This window comes from Candoia aspera, chromosome 2 (assembly GCF_035149785.1).
Source record: "Candoia aspera isolate rCanAsp1 chromosome 2, rCanAsp1.hap2, whole genome shotgun sequence".
NCBI lineage: Eukaryota > Metazoa > Chordata > Lepidosauria > Squamata > Boidae > Candoia > Candoia aspera.
The window spans coordinates 75,442,862-75,462,387 of NC_086154.1; the positions used below are offsets into that span (position 1 = coordinate 75,442,862).

Here is a 19,526-nt window from a genome sequence, read left to right on the forward strand (position 1 = left end):
GAGCCAGTTTGATGTAGTGGTTAAGGCACCAGGCTAGAAACTGGGAAACTGTGAGTTCTAGTCCCACCTTAGGCATGAAGCCAGCTGGGTGGCCTTGTGACTGTCACTTTCTCTCAGCCCTAGGAAGGAGGCAAGGGTAAACCACTTCTGAAAAACCTTGCCAAGAAAACTGCAGGGGCTTGTCCAGGGAGTCTCTGAGAATAGGATACAATTGAATGGATTAAAAACAAACAAACAAAAACGCACACACAGCCCACCATGCTTACAAAGTTGTCTTTGATCAGGAGTCAGGGATGTTTGCAAATTCTTTATTCCAGTCTTTTTTTTTTTGTCTAAAGAAGGGTTACAGTTCTACATACACTACTAGGGAGCAAGCCTTATGTTTGTTTATTTCCTAGTAAACAGTCTTTAAATGTATTAAATATAAAGAAATCTACCAATGTTGTAGAATAACTTTCTCTCTCTGGCATCAGTTGAACCGTAACTAATTGAATTACACAGTGGTTCATCTACTGTATATATGGAAACTATTTCTGTTGCTTTTTTTGTTGAGGGGGAATACCGTTAGTTTCAGCGAGGACAAAATATTAATTGGCAGGAATTATTTTCAACAGTAATTTTTCAAGGGACGTTGTCATAACAGAAAACTGAAAAAAGTACAGACTCTTTTCCTCTAATGAAGAGTTAGAAGAATGGCAACTTTTGTTAAAGAATATACCATCTTACATTTCTCTTGATAAAAGTGTGGGTGCCATGCAACTCTGTACAAATATAACTGATTTATGAAGCAGAAATAAAGCAGATTATTAAATATAATGTGATTATTTGAAAGCCTAATCAATATATTTGTTTTCCTGTAGGGCTCAGATGGTGCAAAGGGTGCAAAAGGTGAAAGTGGCCATAAAGGTGAAAAAGGTGCCCCTGGGCCACATGTGAGTAATAGACTCTTATAAAACCTGCACAGGAGAGCAGAGGAGATATCCGAAACCTTTCTGATAATTTTCATTTCCTCTAGGGTCCCACTGGCACTCCTGGACTTATTGGCCTACCAGGTACTAAAGGGGAGAAGGTAAGAACTTAATAATTTTTTTAAAAGATCATTAAGATGTACTGCTCATTTTTATGTCCTATAAAGTCACCCACATAATGTATTTTGGATACATTATGATCCAAAATAAAGTGATCACTTTACCATAACAGACTAAGTCCTTCTGTCAAGGAAGATTGGGCATCTGATTCTGTCCAAACTCCTCTGTCTACTGAAGGCATCTTGTGCTCCATCACATATTGCTCCAGAAGGTCATGGAACCTTCAGAAGCTACATTTTAGAGCAGTGTTTCTCAACGTTGGCAACTTGAAAATGTGTGGACATCAACTCCCAGAATTCCCTAGCCAGCATGGCTGGTTGGGGAATTCTGGTGTTGAAGTCCACAAATCTTCAAGCTGCCAAGGTGGAGAAACATTGTTTTAGAAGGAAGGCAGCTCTCTCTACTGGCTTATTCCTGTCAGTGATGCAAACAGATGCAGTAGGGACAACTCTGATTCTCACAGGTTTAAATTAAGGGATGCATTTTAGCCAGGTTGCATGAATTGAATATAGGAGAAAATCTGCCAGCTGTGTTTGTAATAAAAAATCATCTATAAAAAAATTAAAAACTGTCATCACATTTGCTTTCTTTTTGCCATACTAAAATGACAGATGACCCTAAGATTGTGCTGAATAAGAGTTTGCATTGTCCTAATGCTGTACATGGTGGTTAGTAGGAGATAGCTACGATATTGCTTACTTCTCCCATTGAGGCAAAATCTAGTTAGGCACCTGGATTCGGTATTTAAAAAAAAAACATATATAGACTTAATGTAATCCACTTAATGTGGTATACCATGTCATCTTTTCAATGTTCTCTGTTTCTCCTCTTTAATAATGCAGGGAAAGCCAGGGGAACCAGGATTAGATGTAAGTAATCAGTACTTTATTGACATTGTATCATCAGTCTGTCACCAAGTAATGCAAGAAATAATTTAGGTGAAACTAAATTCAGTTCTGGTTCCAGGTTCATCCCTGGCATTTCTAGTTAAAAGTTTTCAGGTAGCACAGTCAGAAGACCTCTGGCCTACAGACTTACAATCACTTTAGGACTACAATATCTAGGCTGCAAAAATTCAACCAACCACTAATGGCAACAAAAAGATAGAAATAACTCCAAATCTGTGCTGTCATCTTCTGGTCCTTTGGATCCTTTGCAGCCCATATATGGTTGCCCTAGTTATTGAAACTCAAAGTGGAAAGAAGTCCTGAAAGGTTAGCTAATACATAAAAGAAGGCTTAATACATACAAGAACACTTCCTCGTATTCTTTTTCTACAAGTCAGCAGTCAACTGAGAGTTTTGAAAATATAAAGGAAAAAATGAGTTGATAGGGAAAAATGCAGCGCACGCGTACTTTTTATTCATGCCAACTCAACAGAATGTTGGGAAAAAATATGTAAAGGAACTTGGGACTCTATTAGTCTCTCTGTCTGTCTGTCAACAGGATAACTCTGTAAACAGAAAGGAACAAAATCAAATTTAGCATAGGCCAGGGGTCCCCAAACTCTTCAGCTCATTGACCCCCAAACATTTATTATATGAAAATAATTTAATAAACACTACATTAATAGTACAAATAATAACGACGACGACAATGGATAGTCTCATCAACCCTTGGGGGTCACTATTGACCACTTGGTGTAAGCAATCACATTCAGACATTGGTTGGATCTGGCCAGGGGCTGCAGAGGAAAAGAACATCCATTTAAAAAATCGCCCATTGTGCTCTGATGGAAGGCAGGTGGACAGTGGCTTAGAATGTGGCTGATGGCTCTACTCTGAGCCCCTCCTGGTCATGTGACCTAGAACGGCGCTACTATTAAGTGGTCAAAAAGAATTCCAGAATCCATGCTCTGCCTAATTTTTCTACCTTATTTAATTTCAAGCTCTGGTTCTGTTTTTCTTATATGGAGAAAAATGGGCTGTGATTACTAGATATGCTTTTTTACTATTGCCCTACCACTTGTAGACTTGTAGATAGGTTCATAGAGAATGGGTCACCTTGTGTCTTCTCAACAATATGCAAAAAAGGTTAGATTTTAGTCCTGCTAATTTAGTCCTTCTAACTGTTCTCTGCTGCTTGTTGTCATTTCGTGGCTTGTAGCTTTACTTATATAAAGAATTATTTATTCTTTTTTGGAAGTCTCCCTGGGAATATATTTGCAAGTTAGTATAAGCATACTTACAATACATAAAAATAGTATTCTAGGTAGTCCTCACTTACTGATCACTCATTTAGCATCCGTTGAATGTTACAACAGTGCTGAAACAATAACCTTACAACCAATTTCCGACCTTCACAGTGTCCCTCAGTCATGTGATCACCATTACACTCAGTATACAATGTCCTGTGCCTGACCTGTGTTTTTTTCCCCCCCTTGCAGAGCAGACAGATTGGAGAGGAAGGGGTTGCAAGAGAGCAAGCTGTTTGCTCTTTTATACATCAAAAGCAATGCGATCACACCAGAAGCAGAAAAGTGTCAGGCAAAGGAGAGATTGCCTACAGAAATCGCTTGCTTCCCCCCCACCCCACCTTCTCACAGAGCAGAGAGATTGGAGAGGAAGAGATTTCAAGAGCACTGTAAGCTGTTTGCATAGTGCACCCACAGCTCCAATCGCATTGCTTTTGATGTGTAGAAGAGCAAACAGCTTGTTCTCTTGAAATCCCTCTCCAAACTCTCTGCTGTGTAAGTGGGGGGGGAGCATCAGGCAAAGGAGAGATTGCCTACAGAAACGGCTTGCTTTTTTTCTCCCCCACCCCCCATTGCAGAGCAGAGAGATTGGAGAGGAAGGGATTTTCAAGAGAGTACTGTAAGCTGCTTGCATAGCACACCCATGGCTCCCAGCCCTAGGCTCTGGCACGATTGCATTGCTTTCAATATGTACAAGACAGTAAGCACACACTCGAGCATTTCAAAGGTGAGAGAGTGGTTAGGAAGCAAATAAAAGCTGAAGGTGTGAAACTAAATAGTCTTGTCTCTTTCTAGCCAGAAAGCACAGTTGCAGTCACATGATTTCCCACTTAGCAATTGCTTTGCTTAGCAGCAGAGTTGCTGGTCCCAATTAGAGTAATTAAGCAAGGACTACCTGTGGTACTTATAATATACTTTGTCCTTTAGTTGAATATCCAAAAAAAAGAAATCCTAAAAGGATTGCTGAATATTTGAAAAAAGCAATCCTAAAAGGATAGCTCATTTACTTCTTTTTATAAATAAAAAATGTAAGCTGAAAGGTAGCATGATGCTTGGGATCAAGTCTTCCAGCTTTTCTATTCATTGGATTATAGTGGTTATCAGTCATAGTTTTTGAGTAAACTAAAACCTGAAATGTAAACTAACACATAGTTCTGAATCAGAGATATGAGCCTTATTCACATGGTCCCTATCATAAGGATATCATAGTGCATCATTGTTCTGTGCTGTTGTCCTGTTCATTGAGTTTGAGTTCCATGCCATCTAGTGGCTTCTTAAGAGATCTGAATATCATATACTTCAGAACTACTATTAAGATTCTATAATGCTCCCATCTTATTCGTGTTTGTGTGTGTTGTGTGTGTGTGTGTGCATGAACTCATGTGCACATATACACATCCACACACACAAATGTTTCTTCTTTCCTCTGAGAATGATTCTTGGCTAGGAGTACTGTACTTATTTAAAAGAAAACTATGTTGACCTTTGCTTTAAGATTAGTGATATTCTAGTGTATTTGGCTTTAAATGTTGCAATCTTATTTTGATAGGGCTTCCCTGGCCTCAGAGGAGAAAAAGGAGAAAAAAGTGAAAGAGGAGAAAAGGTGGCTATCACTGAATAAAGTTCTTGTCTTCTTTTCAGCTCTTCAAAAAAGCTATCTCTGTACCTTTGTTCTCCCCTATAAACTAAATGGGATTAGCCATAGGCAGATATTCTATCACACTATAGTCTAACAAGACTGGAATCTGTTGGCACAGCATTTTGTACAAACATTATCCTTCACCTTAATGAGAAGGATTCAGCATATTTAATTGAAGCGATTCACATAATTACAAATCATATGTGGCTGCACTTCTTGTACTAGAAAGTTTGTATTTTTAAAACATGCATATTTGAGTGCTTTCTTACCTTATTCCCACACCTACATAAGATATCTCTGCTCTAGGAAATTGTCATGTCAAGAACATATAAAGTTAAATCCTCTTCCTTGATATGCTAGTTTTCCACATATTTGTATAGGGATACATTTAAGTATGAATATAATTCATATTATAACTGATAGTTGTGTTAAGTCCACATTTTTATGGTTCCACATTGTAAACTGTTTATTATACATTACAGACCTAATTTAGGCTTGGCAGTGCAGCATCTAATCTACCTATCGTACCCATATTTAAATAAAACATTTTTAAAACAGTCATATCTCCTAGGATTGCCAATTCTTCTCTGAGATTACAGGCAAGAATACGTGTATACTGATTTTGTCAGATTTTGGCCATTCTTTTTTATCTATTGGCAGCCTCAAAAAGTTGCTAACTTTGATCGAACCTTTCTTTATTTGGTACCTAACCATGTCATATATAAGCAAGTCCTCTACAGTACGGGAAAACATTATTGAGCTAATTTCTTGGCTCACTGCCTCATATCCATTGCTTACACCAGTAAAATATTTCTATAGGAAGGGTCCGAAGCCATGTCAGTCATTTGATGCAAACAGACAGAACATTCTGTTATGCAAAGTCTAAGAAAAACTGGGCACTAGCTGAAGGTTGGGACGTTTGTCATTCAAGTTCTTTAAAATATATTTATTTATTTTAATGTCAACAGGGAGAAAGAGGACTGCCAGGCAGAAAAGGAGCAAAGGGACAAAAAGGAGAACCAGGCCCCCCTGGATTAGATCAGCCTTGCCCAGTGGTATGATTTGATATTGTTGGGAACGTTTTTGGGGTGTTTGACAACTGTAGTGTAAGCAATCCATTTCAAAACATTCTGCCAGAGGCTGTTTGGAATGAAGTGCCTAAATGAATGCTAATACCTCCGATTATTGGCCTTTTTTATGCCACCAGACCAGAATGCGCTTTTGCAGTTGAATGTTGAACAGATGGCTAAAAACATCTCACAAGCCATCCTAAAAGCCACACTCCTTGCCTGTCATTTTATGACAATACCATCTAACACTTTGCTTCATTACAAAAAACAGAAACGCCTTTATTATTCCCCCTGTCACTTTTCAGTTTTATCCTGAATATCCTGAAGCCTTTATAGCAAAGTGGGCATCCAGCAGGCCATGGGCAGCCTCAGAGCCCCTCATTTGTGGCTCCTAATTTTGATCACATCACCAAAATTCCATTTTCAATTACACCATTTTTTTTGTGCTTCCCCCACCCCCAAATAAGTAGGAGCAGGAGGCTTCTGCAAGTCAAACTGCTTCCAATGCCCACCCCTTAAAATACCCAAACCCCAAAATGTAGGTCTTTGAGAGGAAATGGAACAGTTTGCCTTCCTTCTGCTCCTGTTTCCTCCCTGTAAAACAAAAATGGGCTAGGGCTAGGGTTGAAAGAAACTGGCCAGCTCCCTCCTGTCACATCACGGCATCACCGTGAGGCCTCTTGTTGGGAGGCTGACTCTCACAGGTTGCCCACACCAGCTATAAGGTTTCAGTCAGCCTCTGATTTTTTTTTCTTTACTTCTGTTCCTTCTTTCTTTCCTATTAACCCTTTCTCCTTTTTCAATTAACAGTTCATTTTTAAAGGGGAGCCAGATTTACCAGAACTGGATGGTGTGGAAATGCTCTGTCCTTTGGTACAGTATCTCTCTCTTCCTTCTGCCTTTTGCATGACTTTTTCAGCTTGACATTTTCCCATCTTCTCCCTTCCTCCCAGCCTGGAAACTACCTTTCTCTTTGACAGTGGATGGCTATACAGTGCCTACAAAAAACAGAATATATATTTTAACAGGAAGCTGTGTTTGGAAAGAATACACATTTTGAAGTATTTGGTGCCTTTGACAGACACAGGATTAAAGAGATAAATGTAGGTTCTCAAGCAACATTTTCCCCAAAGCCTGCCAGTGGAAGCAGCTTGGCACACTCCCCTTGGCAGAGGCTAAGCATGGTGGAGGGCTCAGTTTGAGTCTCTAGTTTCTCCATTTAAAAAGTCATCAAGAAGATGCTGAGAAAGGCAAAACCTGAGTCACAGAATTTTGAAGAGTATTCCAAATTAAGATAGTCTAACACAGGTTATGTTCCCAAGATCTAGCCATATAATCTTCACTCTACACCTCTCTCAAAAGTCTTTCATTTGAGACTTCTGTAGCTCCCTCTTACAGCCTTCTAAGGTTGTTTCATGTATCAAGTGTTATAATGTGTCCTGTAACTTTTTTATTTGAATAACCAATATTCGTGTGTGTGTGTATCTATATCTCAATCACACACACACACACACACACAAAACAGTAGCCTGATTCTGCCATCTTAAAATTTGGGGGGCTTGCAAAGGTCAAGAAAGAAGATAGCATGCCAGCCAAGGAAGGTGTCCATCCCCCAGATGATAATATAAACTGAAGACATGGACATGGTGGATAAGAAAGAAAAAAAGTATCTAAGAAGACGCTCATATTTTCTAGTCATTGATCCTGGATCTCCCATTCTGAAAAGGATATAGCCTTTATAAGCTTCTGTCATGAGCTGCTGTAGAGTTGAATTCAGTAGTACTTCCTACAGACTACACAGGTGGATTTAATTTAGCTTGATATGTATGCACCACTATAGCTTTTCCTGCCCAAAACTTTCACGTGATTCCATAAATCAAAACATCTTAAGCAGATAAATGTGTGCTAGAATCCAGATATTGTTTTAATGGTAATTATTAATTAATGAAGTATTGTTTGTTCCAATATACTTTTTCTTCAAACCAGCACATGGTTTCTCCATGGGTCTTCACATTAACTGCTCTTCATAGTAGCTGGTGTAGACTTTCCAGAGACATCATGAATGAAGTGGCATTTGTTTCTTAAGTGTCTTCCAATAATACAAAACGATTATTTATTTTGTTACAGGGTCCAGATGGATTACCGGTACCAGGATGTTGGCACAAGGTATTGTAAAATATTTTAGAGTTTTTTGTCCTGAATTTGGATTGTTTTTAAGCAAGAGCAATAACACCATATATTCAGTTGTAAACATGTTTGATAAACAAACTGAAGTAAATCTGGATGTTTGTGCTTTCATAGCCCTGTTGAGTTGTTCTGAAACAGTCTAGGGTGCACCATTCATATTGCCCTCCCAGGTGCAGAATGAGGAGGCTCTTCATATGATTAAGGGGCCTGCTTTCCAGAAACCACTGACAAAGAGAACTTCAGTGGATCAAAGGTACTCTCCACTGCAGGCGTTTACCTTCTACACAGGAAGGGAAGGCTAATACACTCAAACACGTTTGGCCTAGAATGCAAGTTAATTTTCTCCAGTTATCGTAACAGCTGAACAGGGCTTATGGCTGTGTGTAATACCAGTATCAGAGGTCTGAGGACTAAGGCAGAGACAAGAAAATACACCTTCCTATGTATACCAAATTTATGTTTCTAATTAGCAATAACAATTCTATGTAATGTATATAATATATACCTGGAGTCTTTCTGACATAAAAATCTGGCTTTACTTCAGTTTCAACATGATTTTGCATCTTGCTTTTCAGATGCTTTTATTTTTATTTTTAATGTGCTTTTACCCATTTGCTTCAAGCTATATTAGTAGCAAGCCCATGAACTTTGCTCATGGGAGTGGAAGGAGGATTTTTGGCAGAGAAGCAGCAACTTTCCTCCTTAACATAAAACCTCTTTTTTCCAGTCATGTTTTGTTAGTCACATTTTGATTCTAGAGTGTAATGAATGATTTATTTTCTTAAATCATTTAATCAGACATCACTTTTAAGCTGTCACACAAGGTAATGAGCCAGAGTAAAGGAGGTCTTCTAATTGCTTTAAGGTTGAAAAAGGTAATTGTTCACTGTCGAAATAATAAGATTAATTTTGCTGCTTTGCAGGAGTTTTAGTACTCAGCAGCAAACATGGATAGTGGGTTGACATCAAGGATGCTTTCCACAAACACTTTTTTGTGTCCCTGCTATTTCCTCCAACTCCTATCAAACAAATGTAAATGGTATGTTCCTATTTCTAAAAAATAGTTTCCCATTTGTCTTTGAAAAAGGAACTCTGCTTTTCTCTTAATTCTTCATACATCTGCCGTGAACACTGAGAGTACAGATTCTTTATAATGTTTTAAGGTTTGACCAGATGTCCCCTAACTGCACTTCAAGGATGTCTCATTTACTCCTCTTTAAGGACACGTTTTCACGACTCAGCTCATAGCTGAGGCCACCTTACTTCACATTTGTCAGATCTGAGGTTAAGGTGGTGTTTTCCATCTTCTTCCAACACAAACTTTGCTTTCTGCACCCTTTGCAGTGCTTAGGCACGGATAATGGTGATAACGCAGCAGGGCTTAAGAAGACAAACTGATTGCTTGGATGTCCCCAAAGTTTCACACATATAAAGGGCAACAGATGAAAAGACCTGTTTCTTTGCTAGTAAAGCACAGCTTTCTGTCCTATGAGCTCCTTTAAAAACAATCGACCTAGCAATATTTAGTCCAAGAAAAGAGGACCTTCTCAAAGAACAGACAGTATGAACACTATAAACATTTCAAGCAATGCTAAAAATCAATCATGGATCCTTTCAGGTGAACAGCTTCTAGTACTAGTAGCCAAAAGACGATGTGCCAACTATTTCAACATTCTCTTCTTAACAGATTTGGGTTTGTGGTTAGACAGACCACTAGATACTTTATTAGTGCAAAAGACTGGCTAGAAAACAAGTGTGAGACAGCAAGTTAAAACCATAGTAAAACCCAATAATTATAAAACTGGTTTGGTCAAGGTATGACATATTTTACAAATAGTAAAATAGAACTTAGCTGTGCTAGAAGAAATACTTCACTTTCTGTCATTGTTTAGTTAATATATAACATGGAGCAGGTTTTGAAGGAGCAGCTTTGTTTTCTTCTTTTCTGTTAAGCATGATCTTTATTAGGTCAAATAAACATTTCTAAATATTAAAAGAAACTGCATTTTAATGAAGCAGTCTGTGAGATGCATGTATGCCTGTGATTTAAAACATGCACTGTTTTTGTTTTGTTTTGCAGTGATTCTACAAGCATGGACTGTGTAAATAATAGTGGGATAAATGTTTATTTTTTTTTAATTTTTTATACAAAAAGAGGAAAAAGTCACAAAAACAATGTTTTCAACAGTAATATATTGATCTTTTAATGCTGGATATTGTCATATATGAATTTTTAAAAATATAAACATTCCTGAGGTCCACAAGACAGACTACATACTGGCACACAGACACAAACACACACACAGAAGCACTCAACATTTTGAAACAGTCAGGAATGGATGTCACTTGCTGCTAATGCTAATGTGTGGATTAACCATACTGAAAAAAACTTGCTTTATTGCATGGAGAAGGAACATCCCTGGACAACCATTTTAGATTACAACTTTCTAACTCTGTTGCATATAGACACTGGCACAAAAGGGAGAGAAAACAAAAAGGAAAAAAAAGATGCAGCCCTAGAAATTGAACAAACTCTACCTTCTGGATGAACGCAGGGAGAATTTCAATCCGGAAAGGTAACACAACTATAACCACACTTCTTGCTACCTGCTTCAACCTTGAAGAAACTCGTTCCAACCTAGGTCACTCTGATCTGTGTCACCATCTGTGGCTGCTCCTCCTCCAGAAGGAAGCATCATCTCGGGGAAAATCTCCACTTCACATCTTCAATCTGTGACTAAAGTTTGGAAGATTCTTTTGTGGAACTTTATTTTACTGCAGAATTCAAAACACAGAACACCTCAACTGCCAAACTTTTTTTTTGCAGAAACATAATAAAGAAAACACTATAATAATCATCTCAGTGTACAGATTTGAAACATGAGTTCTGCTTTGGAACAAAACAATAGTCCCATTGTGTAGGCCATGGCTGCTACCTGTCATGCTGCTTATTCTCCTGGATTCACAGAACTAGCTTAATAAATACTGAAAAGATGATTCCCACCACCCCACCAGCGAGTGTTTCATCACACCCATTTAATATGAATTTTTGCATTACAATTGATAGGGGTAAAGTAATACAACCTATTGTCAAAGCTTTTGTAATTAACATGGTGATAGAAACAGCTCTTTCAGCTCCATTCAGAGATAAAAAGCAAGGGGAGCACCACATTTTATGAAATTTTGTCACAGATACACCTTTCTTGCATCAGAAAGAAAAAAGTGTGCCCAAAAGCCAAATGTCACTATATACAATACAGTATTACTTCAGTCCCAAAGGACTACATCTATGAAATTATACAGCCACAAGTAGATTATGACATTGTCCAATATATGACCCATTCTATCTATTGCAGTTATAATTTAGTTACTGATTCCAAAACTTCACTATGCTCACCAGTGGTCTAGAGATTCTGTTTGTAACAAGGAATGGTTTCTCCAGTTTCTAGCAGTGTGTACAAATATTGCTGGAATAAAGAAGTGTTCTTGCTTAGGAGAATATCTACATGCTCATTGTTCCCTCTAACAGAAATAGCATTGGCTATCACTTTTATTCAGCCAACAGCAGGAGCAACCTGCAAGATTGCCAGCTTACTTGCAGAAAGGGATTTTTGCCATTTGACCTTTCTGCATCCCCAAGACCTAGAGGCTACCTTAAGCCTTTGGAGCAGACTCTGGCCCAACCAGAGCTTCAATAGGAGGACAGCAATAACAAAGGTTGCCTCTACCTTTCCACCAGAATTATCCCAGTAAACCAGCATTTCAAATAAAATATTGAATAGTCGTATCAGTAGTTTTGCACAGACAGTAGAAGCTCTCCCATCCATGAAAATCTTCTGAGGGATCCAACCAAGAAACATAACCTGCCATAGTTTTGAACTTTAAGTTTCAATTATTCAATCTTTTATTCAAAGCTTAAAATGCTGAAGAGCCAACAATCTTAAAAGATGCTCACTTTCCAAGGCCACATTAACACATACTTTTATGAGGTCCAGAATGAGTACAGAAAGATTTTAGGAATAATTTCTTAATATTTGCCTAGAACAATGTATGAATAGGGTTTATTCCCTTTTAACCAAAGCCTAACAGCAATTCCTTTATTACTAATCAGAACATTGTTTGAAATCCTCAAGCACCAGCAATGATCAGTTCACATGTTATAGGAACCAAGAGGCATCGTAATGTATGATTTTAACAATACTTAGAAAGTTTAAATTTCCCTTCTCATTTTATATTAGTACTAACTAGTTTTATCCCAATTCCAGTTTTAGCCCTCATTCCCAAAAATGAATTTAAGGATATTCCAAAATGGTTTGCATTATTGATCAGAATTTATTTCAGTAAGGATGGCATAATGGCTCTCCATTTGTGTAGGCAGAGGACTGCTATTCTATGAACCTTTAGCAGTAATGTCTGTTCTTTCTGTTGTAAATGTTTTTAAAATACTCTAGACAAGCTTCAATCAATACTTTAAAATACTGTACAATTCTTCATGGTAGAAGATGCATAAGATTCATACAATTTGAGACTATAAAGTTAGCATCGCTTCACTATGTTAACTTGTTTGGGTATCTAAGTTAGCTTTACTTTATGACTTTTTTGAGGCCTATATGATGTTATTGAGTTTTCTAATAGTATTAGACTGTTGTTTAATTAAATGAAGATATAGCTGAGTCAAGAAAGGGAAGTTAAATACTATGACTTCCTTGAAAATCAAATAATTCCTTAAATAGTTGTGTGACTGGTGACAAATTCCATTAACCCATGGACAGCAAAATCACTCTTGTCTTTCTCTTCCACTCTTATCTTGTAGCAAAAGAGATTTCATTCTGGTCTATAGTACTTACTTTAATACTGTATAACTGTTGCTGTTCTGAACAGAAAGAAAGAGTAGAGCAAATAGTAGTCTATGGCAAGTACACGGAGGGTATGGGGGAATGAACATCAGTCCCATATTTACTGCATGGAAACAGGGAATTCTCAAGATAGGATATCATTCATAACTGTAATTTATCCAACCTTTATGAGAGCTCTCAAAAAAGGTATCTCCTTAAAAACTCCATGCCTCTGATATCCCGTTAAAACAAATCTTCCCTTTCTACACCAATAAGGATTTGGCACCAATGTATTTATATTAAGTAATTTTAATCTTAAGGTAGCAGTGGTTGAGAGGTCCTGCAGGCTTATTCCAACTAAGAACTCCAACTAGGGTGAGGGGGCAGTTGTTGAGTAATTTCTGATATTTGGAAATGGAAGCACAGTGTGCTCAGCCACCTCTTACATGTCCTTGGACCACACTCCCTACTTAGTGCTACTATTAGAAAGTTATGCCACATTCCAAAAAGAACTTTGCCAGATGGATTTCCCTTAGCATTTATGAAGTGGAAGTCCAGTGTTCTATGGCTTCTGGAAAATCCTCCCAGAGATTACTGGCTTGCACACATTACACAGAAACTGTGGCAATCACAGTATCAGTTATGAAATTATGCCGTGGGCAGGAGATTCATGGAAAAATATATGCAGGTATTTTTCGCCTGGATGACTCTGAAATTAGTTTAATCAATTTCATTGCAGCTAGTGAGATTCTTTGCATGTTCCTTTCAAAATATTTATCAATGTCATGTTTTGTGGTACGGACAATTGTGGGGAAAATATTTTTAAACGGCTGAAAATAATAAAACGTTGAATATCAGCAGGCGTTTTTCTCCTAGAAGTCTCTGAAATTAGTTTAATCAATTTCATTTCAAGAATAAGGTTCTTTTATTTTTTTGCTTTAGCTTTTAATAAATTTTTAAGAAAGCTGCAGCACAATAAAGATACAAAAAACAAAGTAAAGAAAAACAACTACAAACAGCACAAGTAAAAACATTATGGAAAAATATGAGATTCTCTGCATATTCTTTTCAAAATATTTATCAGCATGAGTGTCGGGGGGTGTCAAAAAGATCAAGATGGAGGCCACAAAAAAGGGGTGTATAAAAAGGGCAGGATTTCGATTGCATGATTGTAGACACCATCTTGAATTTTTTGAGGTCCTCCTGGAGTACACCCTCATTTAGCAGTATTATATTTTGTGGTATGGATAATTGTGGAACAGAAATGATCTTTAAAGTGTTGAAAATAAAATGTTGAATAAAAATATCCTATTTATTCTATGTAAGGACAGTTAAGTTGGCAAATCACCACCAGATGTCAGCAGAACTGAAGATGATGAACAAATGACTTTATGTTGGATAATGAGAAATGCAACACCCAGACAACATATTCATCTTTTTCGCTGCACCATTTTATAGTATTAGTTTTTGAGGATAATCTTTGAACATACCACATTAATCTAACTATATAATATCCACATTATATTGTAGTAACTCATTTAAAAAATGATATTGGATAAGTCATTCTCTAGGAGGCTTCCATTTCAATGCCCTGTAAAGTTATTAATACAGTAATAGAATAATTGTACACTTCCTCACTGTTACCTGCTAGTAATATAGAACATACTCAGTAACTAATGACATTTACTGAATAAATTAATTTGGAATGGTAGGCAGTTATATGATAAATTCTTACCCATACATAATAGTTGATCTGACTTTACTGCACAAGTGAGCTGTAAAACGTAGCTTTGAAGGAATAAAATTAAATCCATAACCACCCCAAATTAATCCCCAATAAAGTCTAATTATTGAAGCAATAGAATTGGCAAAGCATAACATTCATGCTTTAGTTTCTCATACTAAAGAGTCTTGAGACTTGATAGCATTTAATTTGGGTTCTATCATGTCTATTAAGTTTCTCAATACAGTGTTAAGCCATGATTAGCTTTAACCCAAAATGAGGCATTATTAAACATCTTTTGAGCTAATTCCAAATTTGATCTAAACTCCAACTTCTGATTAATAAACGTAGGCCTAATATGGAGGAGGATGTCTTACAATCAATTTATCCATGTTTAGTATTTTTGCAAACCTTTTGCATTTATTCCAAAAATACATTGTTGCAGCTACAAAAATAATTGTTCTGCCTTTTGTCTATTTTACAGTTCAGCTGAAATTAGATTTTAATCCTACTTAACTCATTTGCGGTTTGTATTTCTAAGGAAACCTCATATATAAAATGTTAGGTATGTGCAGCAATAGTAGCTTAACCCTCCCAGGTGTTATAGTTTACTGCCGTTATAATACCTAATCAGCACTATGCACTGCCTAAAGCCAGAGGCTGTTGGACTCCAGCTTCTGTCTACAGCATCCATAACCAGCTAAGGCTGATATGAATTCAGTCACATTGGTGAATCATATGTTGTCCTGGCATGCAGACCCGTCTCAGAGCATCATGTATGTTCTTCCAAATGCCATTGTCTACACCTCTATGCTGGCAGATCCAGATGTTCAGGTAATACATGTCAGAGGCCTGGATTTTGGCCTAGAGACTGCCAGGTGATAACCCAGATTTGAGAATGTGTTAAGCAGCTACCTCTACACTACATGCAATGGGGGTTCCCTCTGTCCTTCTCAGCCACACATTCTCCAAATATATCCTGGAGTGCCCCTTTCCCTCACTTCCCAAACCTCTCAAGCAGATTCGAGGAATGCAGGAAGATAAATTCTGTCATGGCAGTTGGATACAATATCTAAACTGTGTCAGGGTAAGATGTGTTAATTCAAATTTCCTTCATTTCAACTTAAACTGAATAGGTATAATATAAATGCACAGAAAATATGGGATGATCTAATTTTTTGAACTGATCATATAAAATTTGTTTTCATGCAAATAATCTCAGACATTAAATAAGTTAGAAACAATACAAGGGCAACATAATTGTGGAATGTAATTCATGATTATATTGGAAACCCTGTTCTGAACTTCAATAAAATGTACAGCTTTGTTTCAAAACAAAGTCATACTTCACTTACTGGCTTTATTGTAAAATTTCTAATGTGTACATGCCAAAACAAGTGTTATATCTAGCTGTAATATAGGGGAACAACTATTTTTAAATGAAGGCATTAACACAGTATTATGCATTATTGAATAAAATGCAGAATTGTACTGCTTGTTTGTAAATTTTACAACAGTCACTGCACTATCTGGCAGTGCACCCACTGCTTTGTGTTTTAATCTGTAGTTAAGAGTTGGTATTTGAACAGTTTTAAAATAAACTGCTTCTTGTACAAATGGTTTTCTATGATTATTCTATACTGCAGCATTTGTAACTACAAGTATATCCAGCAAACGGTTAAAGTAAAAATAAGAGTTATATTAATTTTTTACAATCCAAGAAGGCTGTTGTATTAACCAGGTCTCTATTTCTGAAATAGTTACTTGGAAACTGTTTCATTTACAAACACTAGATATACTCAATCATCCCATACAGCAATAGCAATTCCGGTTGTTCAGCCAAACAGCGTCAACCATTCTCCAAGAAGAACGGTTAAGGGCAGGCTTGGGTTAACTTTGAGGTTTATAGTGTACCAAAACAATCTTCAGAAAGGGGGGGGGCGCAATCTCAGCCACATATTATCCAGTGCTATACAAACAGAGGGGAGGGGGAATTAAGAAAGATGGGACGTACATAAAGCAGGAACAGCAGACATTGTTTACAGACACTTCCTCCTGGCAGCTGCCACATTCTCTGCCTCCGTCAATTGGTTCAACTTAAAATCCAATGAGAAGGTGGAGGCTGCAAAACTTCAAAGCAAAGTTCGAAGTTTTATATTCTCTCTTATTTTTAAGATTACCTTTGAGCCTCATATAGCATTCTTAGAAAATACAAAGCACTGTAGCCCAGTGCTTTGTCTGGAACTGTTTACATGAGGAAAAAAAAAGGTCAACTGGGACAAACAACAGAGGGAAGTGAGTTTTAAATTACTCCAGAAAAGAAACCCGTTACTCAGAAAACAACAGAGAACCCAAGATGTTAACATAGCTGGGATTTTCACTGTATCCAATAATCTACCCCCACCCACCCAAACAAAAAGAATTAATGATTTTTACATAAAGTTCTTACACAGTATGAAAGACCTCTGTTCTGCAAATTCAAACCAAAACCACAATACGCTGCTCCCATTTTTCACAAACCAGTCTATGGGTGAGATAGAGTGGCTTCTAGTAGTCTTGTATATATATGCTGGCATTGTTCACACAACATGGCAAGCTACAGTTTGCTTAACAATGATTTATTTGCTATTCATTAAATGTATATTGCACCTTTTTAACCAGGTGCTCAAGGTGACCACATTTCAAAAGTCATCCAGAAGTTCTCTGGACCGCATATAAACAACCCTCTTCTACTTAATGAAGCAGCAATGGCATTCTTCAGAGTTCTGCACAAGCCTGGAAGAAAAATGCAGGTGGTTTAAGAGTCGCATTAAAGACAGTGCTGCGTTGATCCAATTCATTAAAGCAGAAGCATTTTTTCAAGCTTGCACAGGCACCTGAAAAGAAATGTGTTTTAATGAATAACAGAGGCGCTATGCTTTTACCAGATCCAAAGCACTTCTTGATCAGTTTTAGTGTGCCCAATATTTTCTAATATTATATTATACTTTTAAAATTATATATAATTATATGTATTAAATATAGTATTTATTATTATATATTATAGCATATATATTATACTATATTATTAAATGTTATATTAATATTTTCTCGACTTTTCTCACAATAATAGGTAGATAGATTGAGAGGCAGACAGACAGAGAGACTTCGATTGATTCAAAATTATCTAGTGATCTTTTATTGCTGAAGATGAACTTGAACCTTAATGTCCATAATCCTGTAACAGCACCTCAATCATTACATGACACTGGCTCTTCTATGTTGAATAAACAGCAATTGGCTAGGCTTGTACAACATACTAAACTTTAAACTATGTTTTCTATCAAGGGTGAGCAAGGCCCAGCATCCTAAAATCATTCTGCTAAAATCTGGGGGAAAACTGCCAATTTGGAGCTATCTAATTAATTTCTTTTTGATTCTTTCAAAAATGAAAGAATCAAAATGAGAATGAGAACAAGACAATTTTATTAAGCAAACTATTCTCATTTCTACCCTTGGATCCCCTGCTCAGAAACCCCTCCTGAAGTTCCAGAACCATGCCACCAAAACTTAGCTGTTTTACCAGCAAATTTCAACACCACAATTTTGGACCAGTTGGTGAGATGGAATTAAACTTCAAAACAGGAGCAGTTTTAATTGCTGTCCCCCACTTTGTTTTACACTACCTGTAATTTGTACATGAAGGTAAAGGTAAAGGTTTCCCCTGACATTAAGTCCAGTCGTGTCTGACTCTAGGGGGCGGTGCTCATCTCCGTTTCAAAGCCGAAGAGCCGGCGTTGTCTGAAGGCACTTCCGTGGTCATGTGGCCAGCATGACTACACGGAACGCCGTTACCTGCCCGCCGAAGCGGTACCTATTAATCTACTCACATTGGCATGTTTTCGAACTGCTAGGTTGGCAGGAGCTGGGACTAGCAACGGGAGCTCACCCCGTCACACGGATTCGAACCGCCAACCTTCTGATCAGCAAGCTCAGCAGCTCAGCGGTTTAACCCGCAGCACCACCGCGTCCCCAAAATAACAGACATTTGGTTTTCATGCTAAGGTATTTTCCAACTCTCTCCATCACTGGCCCAGAAAATGCCTGCTAACCTTTCACTTTGGTCCTGGTCATGACTTACATTTTGCTAATTCTAAATTTACTTTATCAAAGTTGTATCAAGAAAACATATCAATAAATTCCCAAGCATATCAATAAATTTTCCAAATGAAGTTGGCAAATAAGGCATCAAGATAAGCAAATGTTAAATAAGGCCATGTATATCAGGATAGACTGCAGTATTACTGACAAGTCAATTTTTGATACAAAATCTTCTGCCATTTCCCTGAATCCCCTGGAGCTGTGGTGGAAGAGAGATTTATTTATTTTATTATTCAAATTTCTATCACTGCCCATCTCCCCCCAAACAGATAAATTAGTCTGTAAATTAGTCTTCTGAATGGTGAATAAAGCATTACTTCACTTGTCTTTAGATATACACGGGTTGTGTGTGTGTGTGTGTGTGTCTGTCAAGCACTCTTGTTGATATTTCTCAGAGAGAATAAATCACCAGCATCCGCCGTGCTGGGTTGCTGCTGAGTACCAAATATGAGGGAGAAATTCCTATTTAAAAATAATCTTAGTGTCACAAACCATAATGAGCCACGAGTTGCCTTTTTTGCCTGTCCAGTGTATAACTCACACCCACATCTCATACTTCTTGCAGAAAAGTTGGAAGAGTTTACAGACAGCTCCCAGATACTTTCCGTTCCAACCCCTTCCTATTTTTTTTTTAATATTCGTCAGCTTTT

At 37.4% G+C, this 19,526-nt stretch overlaps 1 protein-coding gene across 1 annotated transcript in view; it reads left to right on the forward strand.

Moving 5' to 3' along the window:
• The window catches only part of LOC134489525 (collagen alpha-1(XXIII) chain-like), a 51,863-nt gene extending 40,213 nt beyond the window's left edge, over positions 1-11,650 (forward strand). The window contains exons 18-24 of the mRNA XM_063292261.1: positions 861-932; positions 1,016-1,069; positions 1,931-1,957; positions 4,832-4,885; positions 5,890-5,976; positions 8,119-8,157; positions 10,259-11,650. Of these exons, the coding sequence (XP_063148331.1) occupies positions 861-932; positions 1,016-1,069; positions 1,931-1,957; positions 4,832-4,885; positions 5,890-5,976; positions 8,119-8,157; positions 10,259-10,261 (336 nt within the window). The 3' untranslated portion in view covers positions 10,262-11,650. The remainder of the gene's footprint in view (positions 1-860; positions 933-1,015; positions 1,070-1,930; positions 1,958-4,831; positions 4,886-5,889; positions 5,977-8,118; positions 8,158-10,258) is intronic.
• Positions 11,651-19,526: the final 7,876 nt, after the last annotated feature.